This window comes from Sinohyriopsis cumingii, chromosome 8, assembly GCF_028554795.1.
Source record: "Sinohyriopsis cumingii isolate HCF-2022 chromosome 8, ASM2855479v2, whole genome shotgun sequence".
Classification (NCBI taxonomy): Eukaryota; Metazoa; Mollusca; class Bivalvia; order Unionida; family Unionidae; genus Sinohyriopsis; species Sinohyriopsis cumingii.
In genome coordinates, this window is record NC_142968.1 from 90790565 (window position 1) to 90812286 (window position 21722).

At 36.1% G+C, this 21722-nt stretch overlaps 1 protein-coding gene across 50 annotated transcripts in view; it reads right to left on the bottom strand.

Annotated features, from left to right (window-relative positions):
• The window catches only part of LOC149794130 (uncharacterized), a 158288-nt gene that overhangs the window by 104685 nt on the left and 31881 nt on the right, over window positions 1-21722 (bottom strand). For all 50 annotated transcript variants that reach the window (XM_089968123.1, XM_089968133.1, XM_089968129.1 and 47 more), the window contains exons 2-8: window positions 14706-14858; window positions 12627-12672; window positions 11414-11440; window positions 7602-7649; window positions 5579-5614; window positions 1965-2018; window positions 1493-1528 (exon numbers count right to left, since the gene is read on the bottom strand). In XM_089968123.1, the coding sequence (XP_089824249.1) occupies window positions 1493-1528; window positions 1965-2018; window positions 5579-5614; window positions 7602-7649; window positions 11414-11440; window positions 12627-12672; window positions 14706-14858 (400 nt within the window). The remainder of the gene's footprint in view (window positions 1-1492; window positions 1529-1964; window positions 2019-5578; window positions 5615-7601; window positions 7650-11413; window positions 11441-12626; window positions 12673-14705; window positions 14859-21722) is intronic.

Sequence of the window (21722 nt, forward strand, 5' to 3'; positions counted from 1 at the left end):
GAAGATATGACATGTATTATCACTGTTTATTCAGTCATGATAATAATTGCCAACCAATGCATATGCAGATGGCATACAATTTTAAAGGTTGTAATATTAATCAAAATGTTAAGGATATTATAACACATTATAAATTTTAATTAGTGTTTAACGTTTTCTTTGTGTTTGGGATATATAGGAACAGACACAAAGCTTTTTAAAATGCAGGAGTACCAGGGAATAGTTGATATACGGTCATGAAGGAACTTTATATACTGCATTCATTTAGAAACCTCTCAAAATGTAACAAATCAAAACGTATGTCACGTGATACCGTTATGTCTGTGAAGGACATGAATAATGCATACACAGAACATTCGACCGAAAGAAAGAACGACCAAACAGCCGAAACCAAACAAACAAAACCAATAATTTAAAGATACAGTAGGTGGTATCCAGTGGACATTAAGAAAGGATAAACTACCAGATATTGACCGTGTAGAGGAAATGTAACAATTTGCTAATGTGTTTTGCAGGTAATAGACAATGCTCAGTCTTAGGATAAATTGTTGATGAAAGGGACGGTAGCATTACAAATATCAGAAGAAAAAAAAACTTCATATTAATGTTACCAGGCGTAGTAATACTAATTATGAAATGACTGAAATAGTGCTGGAGTTAGCTAAGTTACAAATCGAAAGACTAAAATCAATCGTTCAAAACATTGTTGTAAAAGGTACAGGAATTGTTTAATACATTAGCAAAGGCTTGATAAAGTGAACGGCGAATCATGTGCAAAGCACAACGACTTTTCAGAAGCAAACACTTAAAAGAAGGTAAATGGATTATGAAAGTCCTTTTTCACTTTGTACACTAATGTCTACGTTCGTGCCTGACAAGATTTATCTGAACTAGGCTTTATCCTAACTGAATCTTCTGTTCTTAATTGACAAAAAGAAAAGAAAAAAGGAAGCCTCGCCTTGCGATTAGAATTATACACGTTAACTGTTCTACCACTTCTATATACCGTATCATTTTCATTCCTTCCCTTTATTTTAGCAATAAAACAAATACATTGTTTACACCTAATTAATCTCCTAATTGACCAAAACCAACTGAATATATGAACGCATCACATATCTTACATTATTGTGGTTTTTTTGCCTACTATTGTTCTTAAAAAATAAAATATTTATATTAAATTACATATAATCGATATTTCTGTAATATTAATATTGGTCGTACGAATGTGAAATTGCCTAACCGAAGAATAATACTGTGCATGTATGCATTATCTTTTGAAAGATTTTATTCTTATTGTCAAACCCGGAAATTTGAAGATTATGTCATCTAAAACATTGTTAAAGAAACTTTGTACTGTGACATCAAATTACATATTGCACTATTATATTAGTTTCTCGTACATTTTTAATGAATTTGGGGGAAAAGTTCACCGTAGTCAAAATAATTCATTTGTGTTCAGGCGGAAGGAGTAAAAAGAAAATGTTCCTACCTTGCGGCCCTGGCTCACCATCTTTCCCTGGAAGTCCTATGGAAGAGGAGGAAGCACTTGCATAATCTTGTTTAAGGGACACGATATTCAGTTAAATAAGTTTTTAAATTATAATAAATAGATCGCTTCGTCACATAACGTTTTCGTCTGAACCATGGAATATACCTTTGTGACTGCGCAAAGGCAGTCCTTTTTCAAAATATACACGTATACAAATTATATTAATAAAACTTAACCTTAAAAATTGTACATGCTATACTTGCTAAATAAATCTCACTTTTCAATGTATATCTAACAAACCTGATATCACACTAATCCCTGTCTGAAAAACATTAAGTATTTGTAATATATAGAGTATAAGACCTTTTGTATTAGCCCGTATATTTGTGCTTTTGTTGCCACCAAATTATTTTTATCGTGTGATATTGTCTTCTGAACATTTTGAAATTTAGTAAGTGTTACACTGACTCACCTCGTTCACCCTTGTCCCCAGGAGGTCCAATTGGCCCTTGGTTTCCGGCTGGTCCTAGAGAACATGTAAACAGTATACGCTTATGTTGTAATTAAAATATTGTCGTACGAGCTTTCATCGTTTATTTGGATCTCCATTAAAAAGGAAAATAAAATAAAAAATGCTAACTTTTTGTGTGCCAAAAGTTGACTTTAGACACCATTTTAGTGATAACGATTTCAAAGTCAGGTATTCTTTGATCTATGTAACTTAAGTGACAACAAAGAGCATTGATCAAACTCATGATTTAGGAAGGTCGTAGACCGAATACAGTGGTCATTGATCGTTACAAATTGCGCAGTTTTTTTTTTACAAACAGCTTAGAAGTTAGATACAAACTTTCACTTTTGCTTCATTTTGTAAGGCCCATCCATCTTAAAAAGTATCTGTTTTCGCATTTCTGTTTTGGCATGAAATACAATCGCAATACTTTTGGTTTCAACAAAGCCAAGTATGACATCTTAAGTTATACTGTTAGTGTTGACGTATATTCCTATCTTCATAAATATATTATCGTGATATTATCTTCTCAGAATTGAACATGTAAAAACTTTACTTTTGTCAATGTGGGCTATTATTTAATTCTTTTTCTTTTTATACATCCAAAAATAACCAAAGACGAAACTAAAACGAAAACATGCATAAAGGCATGCATACATGCATCGATAATTTTGTTAATACATACATACATGGATACATGCATGCATGCATGCATACATACATACAAATATGCATGCATTTGGAGAGGAAACTCTTATGTTGTAGCATACACATTTAAGCATAAGGTAAAGCGATTGTTGACACATAAGTGCTGAAAACTTTATTCATTGGTACCAATAACTGAATTAGGATCTGAATTTAGTTCTGATTAAACGAAAATTTGTTTCTCTGATGATCGTATTACATATTGGCTTCGATAACCAAACTTCCGATATGTTAACATATTTAAACCTTGGAGGATCGATCCAATAATTCAGTGCTTTTCACTCGAGACACCTACTGAATTTCACGAGTTGCTTCCCTTGTATGTAAAGCCAACTTACCATTAGCGTGTAACGGCGGTATATGGTACATCGGCCGAAAATTCTAGAGGTAATTGACCTCAAACGGACATTTCGTGTATTTAACATCCAAAGCTGACTACCTACCAGTAATAAGCTGTTAAAGTTAAGTTCATTGCTTTTGTTTTAAAAGCAAAATAAATCATCGAGTATTACAATCAATTCATTTTTGAAAGATACCATTACGTCTATGTCCTAGTTCATGTTAATGAATTGTCCAAAGGTTTCCTTCTATTAAACAGATGGAAAAACTGTGCATACTAGAATGAATAAATACCTTGTTCTTTGTTTACAATTCATTTTAAAAGTAATATCGTGTAGATTTTGCACCATCTTATTGACATAATTGAAACAAAGGTTTATTTGGGTCTGACCTTAATGAGCCAGTTAAAAAATATGCTATTAACACGTGTTTACAAGGGAAATCACTCATTGGTGCTGATTTTAATTGCTATCAAACATCAGGCTTTGGGGATGAACGATCAAAAGCAGATCTTGTATATTCTCTCTGTGTAGTACTTTTTATAGAGATTTATCTACTTAGAACGAGCGCTATTTTTTCAAAATGCCATCTCAGTGAAGAAAGACTAATACTTTCTGCACGTTCCTCGCTTTAGCTGTTCCTATAGGCGTGTATATTATATGGTAGAGTTAGCTCTCCTGGGGATTTATTTTAGCAATCCGAAATCTTCTGTGAGAATAAATCACCCTTAACAATTTCAAGACATATGTATATGCTAATAAATTGATAATGATGAAAAATATCCTACAGAAAGCATTGCGAAATTAAAACATAAGTGAAAACTCGGTCATGCAGGGGATACCACATTTATTTCAGTTCCAGGTAATAATATTGACACTTGACAATATTGACGCGTTGACAATATGACACAGAATAATCTCAAAAATGAAATTTTTGTAAATATGTTGTGTACTTAAGTACTATTTATCTTTCTCCTTTGAAAACGATGACTTTTGAAGAGACATATATACAATTGTCTGAAGGTGAACATTAATGTTCTGTTGATAAAGCGTCTCCTTTGTTATGGAACAATGGGTGGTTCAGAACGAAGTGAGGAAACCAGAAACAATGACCTATTCAACATCAATTACTATGTTTATCAATGACACCTATCTTGCGCCAATATGTGTCATAAACGAGGAAGGTAGGAAATAATAAGAAAGAAAGTCAAACATTTCAGAAGTAGAATGATGAACACAAATGATTGTGACGTGTGCATTTAATACGAAAAATAGATGAAATATGGACAGATGCACATGCATTATAGCTACGTCTTTAATGGTATATTTATCTAGATAATCTTGGATATACCAATGGAATCCAGTGCATACTATGGGAATGATGCAATTATTATTGGAATACCGTACTTACTAATGGAATACTTCCCTTGCTATTGGAATGTCGTTTACTATTGGAATGTTGTACTTACAATTGGAATGCTGCAAATACCATTGTAATGCTGTACTAACTGTTGGAATGATATACTTACTAATTATCATCTGATTTATATCCTTTTTATGCCCTTATATTCATTTTGATGCATTTTTCTCATAATATTATTTTTTTCTCAAACGGCTGGGGATGTAGATTATGAGCTTTTGTAGACATATATTTGAACCGACCATGAAGTATATTCATTTTCACCGGCATGCCAAGTAGTACATGGTACTTATTGTCAATATACATTTGGATATACCTCAAGACATATTCATATTACCAGCATTTTAAGTCTTGTCTTCTTTCATACTTAAGCTAGAAAGATCATTATACTCGTGATTTTGTACTATGGGATGTCATCACCTCCAAATTGTTAAGAACAAGGTAACTATCCAGTTAATGATAGTATGTAAATACATAGGATATGACTTGTGTAAATATACGTCACATAAAATAAATTAAAACAAACATGATCATTTCGTTTAAATTTTCCTAAAAAGTGAAAATTGTGTAACCTCAACGCTGTATTTGTTTCCTGTATTTGCCTTTGAGAAAAGCTCATTTAGAGACAATAGGAAAATTAGAATTAGTTTTGCACTATTCGTTTTCAGTGTTTTGGAAGAAATAGACTATTCTTAGCATCGCAATTGTACAAATGTGTTTGTGCTTATGAAATTTATTTGGAAATATTACCACACATTGGGAGATAATAGATTTCAACATGTAGATAAACATATGCTGTAAAATACTGAGAAAAAAGGTTTAAGAACTCTTGGACAAAATGTAATGGGGACACAATGTATGGTTCATGAAACAGGCATGTGCATGTAGATGATAACTGCAAATATTATACCTAAAGCATAACAAAACACATGCTTTCAAATGGACGATAGCATGCTAGTGATCAAATGCAATTAAAGCAAAACGAATAGGCATTTAATGTGATGAACTCACGTCATTAAATAATGAACAAGCATTAAATGTATAAATGTTACAAGTAAATTTATAGGCATCAGGTCTGTATTTACATGTTTAAATTAACGTCCTTTTCTTACCTGGATCACCCTTTGGTCCTCGTTCGCCTGCGTCTCCTGTAATTGGAAGGACGAAATGTAATTTTATAATAATAATAATAATAATAATAATAAATCACAAGCGGCCGTGTGAGAAGGGACCGCCTATTCTCAGAGCATGATTATTATGTACTGTTAGGAAAATATACATAAGCACTACTTTCTTACTCTCTTCCAAACAAACAAGAGAAAGAAAATAGCTTAAAACATTAATAAAAATACAATATAGACATATGTTTCCGTCAATGACATTTATATTGTCATTAGAGAACGTAAGATTATTATTAGATTTGTTAAATGCGTTTATTTTGAGGCTGCTTTTATTACTTGAAGTTAAAGAGCTGCTCCTTACTGGATTGCCTTTCGCATATTATTGCAGCAATTTTCCCCTGTAATAGAATAATGGTGTACGCTCGATATTAAATGAACAATATTGGACCGTCTTTGTTAGTTTTTGTCAACCGAAATTTGACTATAATAGGAAAAATGGTGTACCGACACCTACGAGATCAGGAGAACAGTGTGACGGACACTAATATATTAGTTTGTCATCTTACTTCCCGTTTGCATGTTTTCTGTATGATTAGTAAAGGGCATGGGGATCATCGAAATAATCTAAAACAACAGCTCAATAAAACGTGTGATGTAAACATATTAGCGCAGCAAAACCCAACTCAAATTATTTAGATCGACTAAATATTGTTTCTACTCCTTGGGTATTCATCAGTCGGACATGACATTTACCAGTAGTGTGCACTTTGATACATCGGGCACTTTACAGCGGAGACTGGAGGCCCACTACAAGACTCAGTTGTGGATATTTTTGAACTAATGAGAGTTTTATAATGTAGTTAGGTTTATCCAAGGATCATAATTGCTTTAGCAAAGGGAGCAAGAAACTCAAATTATGACAAACGTATGACTGTATTGCATGTGCAAAAGACCAACACAAAGAAGACTGAGTTATGGCTAAGTTGTGTTTGTCCTGTGAAGGTAAAACTTTCTATTAACAATAAAAGCTCAGGTTAGCCATAAAGACGTTTCGTATATACAGTCATAAAACATGACAAGTGTTCATATTTTTTGACATTACTGCTGGCAAAAGGTACCTATAAGTAAAAGTAACATACTGGTATTTTTTATCAACAATTCCCAAGTATGGCCTTTGTAAAAAATGTATGCATTCAACTCAGACACGTACGTTAACACCCATAAAATGTAAATTAGCATGCATAAAATGTAACTTAGGGTTGGGAAGACCTACTATGCTTGCTAGTGTTCCTATCCACAATTATTGGACTATGAGCCATCAAACTGGAGAAACTTCGTATTCTACAGAATTCACCGTTGGTTCATTCTTGGTACACACTTTCCAGATCTTTATTCTATTATGAGCGTAGAAAGAGACATCTGTTTGATTTATATTTTAGTTTAACTATGGGGGTTTAGTAACAACTCTGTTTGATGCAGTTTCACTCGTGGACACTGTTCTAACTTTTCTAAAATACAAATGTTATTCTGCTTTTGATAGGTGAATGTTGGAACACTCCAGTGTTGTTCTTGTATTGATTAATATATGTCAATATTCGAACATTACAATATTAATTTTTTTTTGGATTTGTATAGGTCAATGTTAAAACATTCCCATATAATTCTTGCTTTGATTAATACTGATCAGTGTTATTTGTGGATGATTCGTAGGTCATTGGTGGCGAACAACATGGTGTTAATCATAAATTGGGTCTTGCACGATATGATTGTTTGGGTGTGCATCGCTACGTTTCTTTGAGAAATTAAGGTGATGCCAATAACAAATCAGAATAAAGCTCTAGAAAAACTGAATAAAACTCATAGGAATGGTTATCTAAATGTGTAGTATACTAAAATCACACAAATGGCGATGCAGTAAATAGATTACCCTAAATATCCATGTCATCTTTTTACAAGAGAGTTAACGAAGACCAGAAGTGAGAATCATTTCTATAAAATTTGCATGCATTTTTACCTTTTGGACCAGGTAGTCCAGTCCCCGCACCTGACGGACCAGGCTTTCCTGTGATATAGAAATTTAAAATTCCAACATTTATATGTAATATGAACCGACAATTGTTACGTTTATCCATAGATGCACTCATGCATACATACATACATACATACATACATACATACATACATACATACATACATACATACATACATGCATACAAACATACATACTTACATACACACATAGACACTTATAGTCTGCCGAAGGCTGCTTTGGTCTTCGCAATCCTGGAAATTACCTCGTCATCCATTACGACGTTATGTGACGTCAAGATAGTTGCACATATTCAGTTTGTGGACTTTGGCTGTGATGTTTGTCTCAGCATACGGTTTTCATGGGGCTGGCAGATACATTACTTCAGTCTTCTTTGTGTTGGTCTTTAGGCCAAATTTGTGCAAGCATTAGAGAACGTGTCGATGCTGCGTTGCATGTCACCTTTAGAGCCAATACGGAGGGTGCACTCATCAGCAAATAGTAGGTCTCTGACGATGTCTTTCGTTACCTTAGTTTTTGCGTGAACCCTTCTGAGGTTGAACAGTTTGCTGTTTCTCCCGTAACCATGTATGAGGGCATCAGAGAGCATGGCTGATAACATGAGACTAAAAAGTGTTGGCACCAGTACACAGCCATACTTTATTCCGTTCGAGACAGAAAAGGGCCCCAGACGATTCACAATTATACCGGACTCTAGCTTCCGTGCTGTCCTGGAATTGCTGAGCCATTGTGATACATTTCATTGGACAACATACTTGACCATGATCTTCCATAGCCCCCCCCCCCTGCTAACAAGTCGAAGGCTTTGGTCAGGTCGACATAAGTGGAGAAAAGGTCAGCATCCTGGCTTTTCTCTTTCAAGTGCATAGCAGCGAGCACCATGTCGATGGTTCCAATCTCCTCCCGGAATCAGTATAGTCTTTCTGGTAGGAGTCATTGCCCAAGGTGTAATGTGAAACGGTTGAAAAGAATCCTGGCGAGTATCTTGCCTGCGATGGAGAGCAAGGATATACATCGGTAGATTCCACAGGTCTGATTATTTCCTTTCCGCTTATACGGGTGTATACTAGTATCCTACTCTGTTTCCTTTGGGATCGTTTCTTTCTGCCAAATGAGCTGAAACAACTGATGCACTTTTTACTCAGAGCTGTGCCGCCTTCCTTGTATACCTCTGCTGTGATTGTGTCTGAGCCAGGATCATTGCGGCTAGAGAGCCTACGTAACGCTGTATGAGTCTCTCATAGGCATGATGGGTCATCCAGTGGTTCTTGGAGTGGCGCATGGGGCAGATGACCAATAGCTTGACTACTGGGTAGAGGCTAAGATTCTGATGATGAGGGGCCACATACTTCATTCAGTCATAAAACTTCTTCTTATCATGCCATCAGCTTTTTCACACAGCCAAGAGTTCTGCATTTACCGGAGTTTCTACTTAACAACCTAATGGATTTTATCGAAAGCATCATTCTTGGAGGTGAACTATGGATCATTTAGGTACGCTTTGTGGAGGCGATGTTTTTCCGTCAGCAACAGCTTGATGTCTTAACAATTATCATCAAACCAGTCTTTGCGTTTTCTGGAGGAGGGCCGTACGATCTATGAAGCGGTGTTATAGACCAGCTCTCTACGTGTCGACCAGGCTGTATTCTTTGTGTCCAGAGGGGTGGATTACAGACGGTTTTCTAGAATGCCGACAAAAGTTGTTTTGAGTTAGAGTCCATCTGCTCGTCAACGATCAGCCGTTTTGGAATCTTCTTGCCTTGGGGGTGTTTCGTATGATATATACGAATGTGTAGCTTGGAGACTACAAGGAGGTGGTTAATCCTACATTCTGCGGCACACATTGACATATTAACCTGTACATCCTGCCTGTCTCTCTTCCTAGGTGTCGCGTAATCGTTGAGATGCTTAGATCGGGGATGCATCTATATCGTCCAGACAGTGTTGGTGATGAGTAGTTTGTGCTCTTCGCTGGTCTAAAACAATAGGAGACCACTGCAGTTGAAGCAGCTGATATGACCCCTTTCTAGGAGATGTTGTCACAGCTAGCAATTGCATTGACGTCACCACGATTGGTGAGCTTGTCAGATATGGGACCAAAGCTATTATAGGGTGAAGTTCTTTATAAAATGTTATCCTTAACGTCTCCAGCGTTGTCTATGGCTAGAACGCAAGCACTGATGATCGTGATATACTTTCTTTCATTCGACAAGGGGTGGAATCTGGTGATGATAAGCCTGTCGTTCTCACCCTTTGAAAGTCCAGCTAGTTTGCTAGAAAACACAGATTTCACTAAAAAGCCGACTCCGGACTCACTCGCTCTTCACTTCTTCCGCCAGCGTCCCTTTCACAAAGTTCGCCATCTCCTGTAATGCGGGTTTCACTCAAGGCTGCAGTGTCAATGTTGTACCTGGCTATCTCTCTGCCAGTCTGGGCAGTTGTCGTGTGCGGTCTGTCAGCATAATTTCTGTCCAAAAATGCGCACGTCCGATGCGATGAGGGGGAGTGTAACAGTCTTCATTGTTTTTCTTCGTAATGTTACCACCGCTGATGTAGGGTCTCAGCCTGCCTAGATTAGAGAGAGAGAGAGAGAGAGAGAGAGAGAGAGAGAGAGAGAGAGAGAGAGCAGAGCTCTAGAGACTGCCAAACCCCACTGCTCCACCGTGTTAATGAAGAACAACCATATGGCATGTTTGCAGATTTGCTGCGTGGCTCGTCCGTCGACAAAAGACTTTGGGAAGAAGGATAACCAAGTGACTAGCGTGATGACTTGGTTTAAAGAAGGAAGAGTTGCGTGTCGTCTACCTCTCTTTGTCTCTTTTTTACAATACCATCTGGATCCAGTGGCAAGACAAAGTCAAGACACATGGAGCTGGAATCGAACGCAGTGGATGACAGGACTACCTACTCGCCTCGTCATACCCTAAGGCACTCCTCAACGAGTTGCTGGGAATCGCTTGCCTGCCCGTTGAACTAGCTATCGGTTTCATCCGTGCAGTCCGCCGAATACAGTCCTCACATGCTTCAGTAGGAAAGTTTTAACTCACTGAAGGTTTAAGCCCGTCGGCTACCCTCATCTGGTTTAGCCCGCCACTCAGAGCTATTTAACAGGATGTGGCTGATGCGCATGTTACACAGGGGCGAACTTAGTACATATAATGACCAAAGATAGACGGGCTACCCCTGAATAGGCACGTCTGTTCCCCTACCAGAGGTGATACCCCTCCAAAAAACTCCCGTACGTACATACATACAATCATCCATACGTAGAATAACAACACATAGACACAAGGTAGATTAATGTTTTTGATAAATAGTCTTTGACAGTTCAAGTTTGTTATCTTTGCCGCTAACGAAACAAAAGCAATTACAAGAATATAATTAAATTATAATACAAGGAAGTATGAAAACGTTTGCATTAGAAACTCTTTTCGCCTTTAACATTTTTTAATTTTTGAAAAAATATAAGGAATTAAAAAATGAAAAAAATGGCTTGATTGCAATTATTATAAGGGTTTTCATTTATTTTAATTAAAAACACTGATGATGGAAAAAGTTTCATTTTCTCTAGTAGTGCTTCATTGTAGAACTAATACTTAAAGAATACCCATATAAGATGTAATGCGTCGTGAAAAACTTTGCTAATTTGATAAAGCTTATATTTTGCTTTGTTCTTATTTTGCAACAAGATTGCCTTACTCAATCATCAAGCAACAACTGAAATAAGGAAATGATCAGAAATACCAAAACAGCGACAACAATCAATAAATTGTTACCTGGTGGACCTGCTTCTCCAGGCGGACCTGTCAGGAAAGAAACGTATGAATTAATAATGGAATGGGTTATTATTAGCGAAAAAGATAACAGTAGGATAGAAGTAAATATAACTTAATTTAACGAAATTTGAAGAACATTTTAAGACTTAGTATGGAATGATCAGCAGATAGAAAAAAGAGAAAGAACTTTCTGATAGCGACTTTCATTGGCATAGCAGAAAAAAGAAAATTGTAATATAATATAATAACTTTCGAAAGAAAATGGCCTTTTTGCCTACTTAAAATTGGAGTCATTTTGTGAATGAATGCGAATTGCTACGACTTTTCATCTGACCTTGAATTAATAGATTTCGATATTTTTGTCGATCCTACGACATTTTTGTGATTGTGGACTTGATTTATCTGTGCCAGTTATACATGAAGTACATCAGATTTCAGCAGCGTGTGGACATCTTCAAGTGTATTTCTGTTCTGTCATTGAATGTTTGAAATCATAATGTGTGGGAAAATATGAAGTCTTCCAATTTCAATTATCAAAACGACGCTATGGAATATAATGTTTTTTACTTCTCATTTTGAGGGCAGTAAGGAGGATGTAATTGCACTTGGATTATAGTCGAAATTACAGTACAGTTTCGAAATGTGTAATCAAGCTTGAGAACCCATGACATGGCTCATGTAATTCTGATTTGCAGAACAACGAAAGTACATTTTGAGGAAATTCGGTTTTTGCCTTTTCACTTGCATGTTGCTTACAAGGACCCTGTCTGGCGTTTCTCGCTAACCTAAATCCGAAACATTATATGCAAATGTTAACGCGGAATGTTGCAAAGCAGTTTTTATGTGGCAGTCCACGAACCATCTGCAATAGTTCATACAGAAAGAAATTGAATCAGCCAGAAACGTAAGGCGTCTACTAAACGAGTGTAGATGGTTTGTTAACAAAGTAGTTTCTAATGCAATATAAAGCTGAACGTGAGTTCAATATCGTAAAATATTCCACGATTCGAACAATGTAAAGTTAAGAGAAATAAATGAGCATATAATAAGTCACATTTATAGTACTTAATCATCTACAAAACGCACTGAAGTACAAGTTGTGATTATTGTTATATTATTTCATAAGGATACCATTGGACAATATCTATCTTTATAAATAAGCAGTCTAAGTTGACTATAAAACACAGGCCCACACAACTGGTGATGGTCTTACCTGGTATGCACATCGACTGTAGGCAATATGTGTATATAACATCGGCCTGAAATGATATTGTATATTTCTATTGTTACTTTCCAATAATAAATATCAAAGAAAAGGCCTAAGGCAAATAAAGCATAGGAAAAGTCTAATTTGTGGTAATGGAACACTAATTTCGTTCATCATTAGCTTATTTTCTTGCGAGATAATTTATCATAATCGAAGAATAATAGAAAGCAAATAATCCAAGGCTCCAGGGTATAATTATGCAATTTATTCGAAGCCGAATATAGTTCTCAGTTGTTCTATTATAAGAAGCTTTGTGTTGTGTGTGCTATGGACTAATCATAATATATATATATATATATATATATATATATATATATATATATATATATATATATATATATATATATATATATATATAATATCCATCACTGAAGAAGCATGTAACAATTAAGTACATACAACATTGTCACTATATATATTTAATTTTGCCTTAAGGCGATATTTATAATATTAATAATATTCTATAAATAATAAATATCATGTCACCTCTGAACCCTAACGTCACCTAAACTAATAAAGTTGGGCCATATGATATATAAAATGTTAAACATTCTATTGCTTTATAGACATCAATGAGCGTGATGAGCTTTAAATCCACAAAATATTACGAAAGGAAACAGCTATCATTATCATACATCAAAGCAACCTACGCATTGTTAGTTCTTGTTAGAAACTCCCGTGTTTAATCGGTGAGTTCATGAGACACATGGTGCTTTGCTTGATAAACTAAACGCAGGATAGTTTATTACTAAGTTTAAATTAGTGAATATTTGCGTTTCTAATTACGAAAGTCAATTGAAGAGTTTCTTAAAAGAATAATGGAAGAGTACACATGTCGGCCCACCATGTCTATTCACCAAATTTAAAGACTCTTGCAGACTTTTCTTCGCAGACTTCAAATGCCACCAATGGAGAACGATATAACATTCACTTTGCAATCTTCAATTGCACTAACGAAGATTAATATTAGATTCACTTTGCAATCTTCAAACCCTACAGCGAGAAGAGATATTATTTTCTTTTGGCAAGCTTCAAATACCACAATAAGAAATATTGTCATTTGTTTACAGCCTTAAATGTCGTAATGGGAAGAGATATTGTCGCAAACTTCAAATGCTCAATTATCAAACTGTAAGACAGAAAAGGCAGCAAATTTATGTGAATGGCTTTGAAACTTTGCATGGTGGGCTCAAAATAAAGTACACGGACATGTGCAGGTGTACGTTAATCATTAATTTTAAAAACGATGATACTTTAGCCATGTAAAGTGTAATATCGCCATTGCAATGGACTTTTTCTAAGTATATTATCAGCACATAGTATAAGTGACCAACGACCTGCAGATAAACGAGATGGAACAACGAACTTAGTTTTAAAATATTAGTTATCTAATTAAACTAGAATGTTTCACGGAGTCATTGGTGTACACATATATTTTGAGAGAGAAAGATCCTTTGAAATACGTTTAAATTTGATACTGTATTTTAATATAATATACTTTCTGTTGTCCTTTTTGCAGCACACAAAACAAAAATGAAAATTACAATATTAATGCCTGCTTACTGCAAAAGTCATAATGATAAGAGAATTTCAATACACACTGAGGAAGAAACATCTTCGTGACATCAGTTTGCACAACCAGCATCAGAACCATGTTCTCGTGGCTTATTTAAACCTGGTTTTCACTTCAACATTATCGCTGACTAACCATCAGATTACAGATGCAACATTAGCACTAAATAAGGATTCAGTTTCAATGAAAACAGAGATGTGGCAGCCTCTTGATCACAGATGATTATCTAGAGGGCATGTACGACATATACTATAAACATACCTGACAGTAATACATTTTGATAAATAAAATCTATACCCAAACTATAATGATGAAGACCAAACTAACATAAATCAGAAATTAAACAGTGCATATGAGTAGCAAAGATATTTCACAAAACTGTATTACCTGTATCCAAAGCACAAGCCATTTTCATATCTTTGATTTAATAAAGATTAAAACTATGCACATACCTGTGATTGAATTATGTTCTGAACTGCCCAGTCGAATTCCTCTTGATTTGAAGCCCTTTTCCTCAAATTACGAATGCCCTCGACCAAATTGACCTTTTGCGCTATATGGGTAGCTAGGTGCTTCGCCGATCCCTTATCCACCGTAGAGGCCCTCTGAAACCGTACGATAAACATTTGTCTCGCTAAAAACAATAGCTGTTGAAATTGTTCTGCTTACTATATATGTAAAGCTTCAATTTCTTTCCCTGTATTGTTGAGGAATTTTCATTTGTGTGGCTTTTCGATCTAAGACAAGTCTCTGATAGACTTAGTTTTAAAATAAATTTACATAACCATTGAACATATTAGATGAAAGCGTTTATTTGGATCATTTTGCTTGCTTTCAGTGGTGTGTAAATATTTACGATTTAACGGGCTGTGAGCGACATCACACATAAAATTCCTTAAAAGTGTTATTCCGATCAATATCGTATTCAAAAGCCATTTACTATTTCAGAGGAAGAATAAAATCACTCACGCCTTTTTTATTCAACTGCTATTCGGTAAGAGCCAATACTATATATATATATATATATATATATATATATATATATATATATATATATATATATATATATATATATATATATATGTGTGTGTGTGTGTGTGTGTGTGTGTGTGTGTGTGTCTGTCTGTGTTTCAGACAAATCTAGTACACGTACCTTTCATTTTACTTATATTACATTTGCAAATACTATCGTAAGAAGAGGTAAATATCTACCACAAATATTTTTTAATTAATTTATAATGCAATTGATTCTGAATGTTTACCAATTTTCTTAACTCGTATAAATGTTTGGAAATTATAGGGATGAAACTATTTTAAGAAACGGTTCAAAATTATTTCCCTAAGTTTTGCTAAGTCTTTTCTCAAGCATCATTGAGCATTAATTGATCTTGATACTACATGGCTACATTTTTAAACAAATGCCCCAAACAATAAAGCAACCAGTGCTAGGTTCTTAATGAGGTCTATGAGAAAACAATTCATTATTTTCTAGCAGTCACTGATTGTCTCCCCTATCGTATTTTGTATAAAGTAACTTCCACACATGTCAGAATAATTTATAACATGATATTCAGTGGCTATGTAAAATCGTATTTAAGGAAAGTCTGTGTAGTTTCTTTGTTAACTACCGAATCTAAGTAATAATTCATACGGGACGGTGGCATTTTCACTAGATATGAATATAATAATGTCACTTAAGTTGAAACACATGCATATTCATATCATGAAACACAGGTAGACGTTTCCAAAAGATGAAAGGAAATGCATCGAAATCTAACATTTTGTATGTATGATGGAGATCCATAAATCCGTATAAAGTAGGTTGTTTAGCAGAAATTAAAATTGAGAAGAGAATAATTTAACGAACACAGTTACTTCATTGTAATCTTGGTGTCAATATAGCAGTAATAATATATAAACTCAGGAAATTTCCCCCAACATTATCACGATTAAGTCACGTGACCTTTGTGACAAGGCCGTAGTTAATGGACAGACAAGGAAACTTGCAATTGTTAATGGCTCTATCTTATTTGGCAAGAAAATAAAAGTGCATAAAAGGTCGGGAAGGTTGAATAAAGACTTAGACGTTATGTTAAACCCTGTATGTGATACATGTGATGCTCTCCAGCAGAAAAATAGCATGTACGATGATTAAAAATGTGCCTCAAACGACATTTAAGATATGAAAAGACAAGAAGTCCTTTAAAATAATGACCACTACTTTGGCCTTAAAGATAGGTCCCCAAAATATGGAACTATGTAATTATCGACAGTTCCAAATTATGTCAAGCAAAAGGAACATTATGTACACATCTAAAATATTGACTTATGATCTTTCCATTAAATATGGGATTCCTGCTGTGATTTATGATACACCTTCTTAAAAGATGTATACGAATAAAATTTGAGACACTACACTGAAAACAACTACAAAGTGGCGGATACATTGTGCTGGAGTTAAATATATATAGATTTGTGTGGAATTATGTTGTAGGCAGCACCTAGGGAACAATGACTGACGTGAAGAGCTGTTAACACAATAGGCAATAGTGGTTGACAAGACAAAATAGACATTACTGGTATAATGAAACAGAAGTAACAATGACCATAAGAAGTAATTAGGTTAATGAACAACTCTGTTCCAAACTTATCAAATTTTAATCGCAAAATTGACAAAAGCCATAGAAGCGTGTAATAAATGTCACGATAATTGTCATTGTTCATACTGACACGCATTTCCCCAGTTAGCTTCATAGGTCTGCACTAAGTACGTATTGCAAAACAAAACTGCAGCTTGTGACTTTATAATAGAATCAGTAGTATGAAGTGAGCGTTTTAGCTTTTTTATGTCCCCCCACCCCCATTGGGTCCCTGCCACCTGTAATAGCATTTAGATCCATGCGTGTTAATACACTCGTAATCAGACGTGATTTTATAACGTATACACTCTAGAAACCCAGAAAATAAGTAAATGTGCTGTGGTAGCAGCGCGTATTTCGATCAATAACCTTGAAGATTGTTATTGTTTGACTTTGTAAATGTTGGCTGTTTCTTATTTGTATTCGTAATTGTTTGTGATTTTCAATTTCTGCCAGCACAGACTCAAACTCAACCTCGCTGATTATTTCATCATCGATTATTACCGTGTACAGTTTACTGATCTTATTTACATTGCTCTGTGTTGCTGCCAACATCTCGGAATAGGTGCGTAGTCGTGAGTGTAATGGCATCGAAATTAATTTGCAAGCACTGCCAGAGAAACCAGTTAATATCGAGATATCTCCGACAACAACACTGATTATTGCACCAACAATGGTGGTTGTTGCCGTGATTTCAGTCACACCACAAACAACAGTAAGACCGCAAATATCATCTATGACCAAACACGCGTTTTTATATTTTATGATCAGTAAGGTGCGGTTCTCAGTAATTTGATCTCAAAGCTGTTCCTCTTCGATTTTTGTCCCACGTCGGTGAGACAAATGGTCCATCATAAGTCATGTGCTAATAATGCAATCAAGTATACAATCAAGTATATATACTCATCATTGCGCGCAGGTGCGATATGCACAAGCACTTCAAGCCAATGTCAGGGACCTTTTATAACTGGTACAATTGTCATACAATTATATTTTTAAAAACTGCCATGGAAATACTTAAATCTTTGGTGATTGTGCCTTCTGATGGGCTGGCGCCCCTTTCTTTCGACAACACACTGATTATGCCAGCATCTTTCACAAGTAACGATCGTCTTCACCCAATACCTCTTACCCGAATAAGTGCATCCTTGCTGAAGAACGGTTCAGACCTTTCTCTTTTCAGTTCAGTCACTTTTGGAGTAAAATATTCATTGATGACTTAACTTGAGTGAACACATCAGTGTATGTCACTTCGCCATTGCAGAAACAGTCCTGGAAAGGTTTTGCATTTGCTGTTGCGGTTACCAATTGAGCAAATTATGCCTGGCGCGTTTGAAAAACATGAAAGGACAGTTGGCATCGGAGGCAGAGCAGTCACTAACTAACGTTATGCCGATGACATTAATGGACTAGCAGGACATAAGCAGGAACTAGTTAGCTTAGTAGAGAGCCTCGATAAAACCTCTGCAGCCTACGGCACGGAAATCTGTGTAGAGAAGACTAAAATGTTGCCCAACAACACCAGGGACATCAATACTGACATCAGTGACGAAGGTGCGAAGCTAGAAATACTCCACAACTTCAAGTATTGGGGGCAACTGTAACAGGTGAATGATAGAAGCCTGAAGTAATCTCCAGAAAAGCACAGACGATAGCAGCACTGACAAAACTGAAGCTCATCTGGAACGACAAGAACAATGCACTCAGTTCAAAGGTCAGATTGATGCGCGCACTTGTGATCTCTATATTTCTCTACACCTGTGAATCATGGACCATAACAGCTGACTTAGAGAAAAGGATACAGGCCATATAGATTAAATGCTTCCGAAAGATCATCGGCGTTACATACAAAGACCGTGTATCCGATGAAGAAATACGACAAAAGAATTAGACAAGCCATTGTGCCTCACGAAGATCTCCTGATAACAGTGAAAACAAGTAAACTGCAGTAGTATGGGAATGTCTCGCCATCATCAGGGCTTGCCAAGACAATCCTACAAGGCACTGTAAAAGGAAGAAGAAAGAGATGCAGACAGAGAAAGAGGTAGGAAAATAACATTTGAGAGTGGGGAAGTTTAAATTGAGCAACTCACTGAGAAAGACGAAAACTCCAGAGGAATGGAGGAAGTTGGTTGTTCGGTCTTGTGTGATGATCCAACGGTCTACCAGACTACGGGAGTGATTATGGTGATGAAACTGAGCGAGCTGTGTTTGGTAATTTCTAGTTTAATGTGCAGGAGAATGTTTCAGTGTGACCACCAGAATCGTTTCTGATTGCAATTTTATTTTTTTTACAACTGATTCTCATTAAAGCCGACATTCAATTCGTGATATAATGTTACTATTAAAAAACGTAAAGAAATATTTCTACATTTTCCACAGGTCCATCTATGACCCTCATTGCGGCTACCAGTACCCTCCAACAATAGTGTCTTGTCGGAATGCATCACATCATAAAATTTGCAATTAACAATGGATGCACTTACTCGTGGATGAAAATACATGTCGACAAAGGATCGCCTAAATAACTTCAAGTATTCCAATGAAAAGTAACAAAATGAATACAGTGTCATGAGGTCATACTGGAAATTATGCAAACCTGTGTCAACATTTTGCTGCCAGTCCATATAAGACCACATGTTATGATATGCACGTGCAATATGATCGGTTTCAACCTTAGCCAAATTTCTGCAGCAGATTCATAATGACCGTTTCACTGCAACGACATATATTTTTTAAATCACTTCTATGTAGTCAAATACTATCTTACCATTGTCATTGACTCGTTTAATAAGTTGAAATGTCACAAACACGTGTTTTGGTGCAGTAAGACCGTGCTGGGTGCTTGTTTGACAATTAAGCCTTAACTGGCTTGCAAAAGCAGCTGGTGAGTGTGCATATGTGGCATGTGCGAGAAAAGACAGCGTTGAAGTGGTTCCACTTTGCATAAAAATTGACAGAAGTGAAGGGGATCACATAATCATCCACACTGTTATTTTTTGTAATGCATCTCGACCATCAACAGTATGGTTGGAATTAAATGTGTGGGTTAATGCCACTGTATTTGTGGCTCCAAAAATAACTTTGCGAACATCTCTGCAAAAGAAAACAAAAATGTGACTGAGAGGAATTGCGAACGATGACCGTAATGTGGCACCACGAAGTTGTCCTTTACACTGAAAAAATCCGATATTAAGAGTGCCTTTCACTCCTACAACGGCAGCTTGTATATCCACATATTTGTGTGTAGTTTAGGTCGCATAATTGTTTACAATTCACAGTCTTCATTATCTGATGTATTCTTGATAAATCATCTTTGTTGGGTCAGCTGTTCTCGTGTAATCGATGCTATATCTGGCAGGTAAAATAATTATAATTGTTGTGGCCACGTCAACGTTTTCTAAAATTGATTACATTTCCATCCATGGATTAATGTGCTCTGTTAAACACGCTATGATCCATTTGTTAACCTGCCCAGCTGTGATACTGGCAAGATAATCGGTACCACCAGCATCATTCTGTACCAGTTTTACCGTAACTTTGAGGAATGCCTCACATTGAAGAAACAAGAGGTCCTGTTGTTTCAGACCTGCTTTCATAACTGCCAATGATGGCGTCAAAAGTTACATTGATCTCCATCGTTGAGGTAATCCTTAAAATGTCAGGTGTGATATTATATTCAGTTCGTTAGATCATGCACTCATAATTTGTTTATTTTCGGAAATATCTGTGGGCCATCCAAGACCTTTTCTTAAGGACTAAAGTTCAATATTTAACCACCTATTGTAGAGATTCAACGGCGGTGACATATTCGAGTTTGGGCTCTTCATTAATTGATGTAATTTAGTATGTTCCACAATACCACAAGTTAACCTACAATCTGATGAAAACTCGAATCTGTTGTACACCGACAGACCGGGCAGACCGTTGGGATCGGATAAATGACCAACTGTAATACATGCACTTGCAAGAATGCTAATGTGAATATAAGTGGACGTGATTCCCCAACAGAGTTAGGTGCACAAAACGTGACACTGAATTCTGGTTTCGTGGATGATGGTGATCAAAGTAACGCTCTGGATTGTATTTACAACGACCTGTTGGATTAAATCATAGATTTTACGCAAACCACGACGTGTTTCTACACTCACTGTCTCAATCGTTTCAGGACTGATCATCGATGAACGAGTTTTGTTCGTTGTGTACATCATGTTTCCAACAGTTCATGCATCGCCAACAAACCAATGCGGCTTTATTTATGACATTTTTCGGTTGCATTGTTGCCAGCACGAACTGTTCCCACAAGCGTTTCCAATCGATCAGCAAGATCACAAGGGTCACATAAGCAACCAAGGTCTTCTCTTAGTTTTGTGGTTGTAAATCATGGCAACAGTTGTTGTGCCGACCTTTGTATCTACTTGTCTATCCATTGTTGTAATGTAAGAGATTCATGTGCAGGTTGTTCTGTTGATGTTTTTGCATGTTGATTTTTGTTTAGTGTTTACTGGCGAAGGTACACGTTTTGATTGAGGTGCGCTGCTTGAGCAGAATATTCTTCTGCCTCAATGTCAGGAGTAAGGAATGGTCAATCCAAATATTCTTCACTTGTAGGTTTAATTGTTGGTCGAAACGAATATTTATCTGCCTCGGATTCATAGACTGGTCATTATTCTCCTGTCCTGTGCAGGATTCTAACCAAAGATCATATCGCTTGACCTTTTACATTACTTTTTCCACCTTTCATGACAGCAAGTACTTATTAAAGAATCAAACACCCTAACACAGGCCCTTTTTGCCCCAGTAATCTCCCTGTATACTCACTTATTCTAT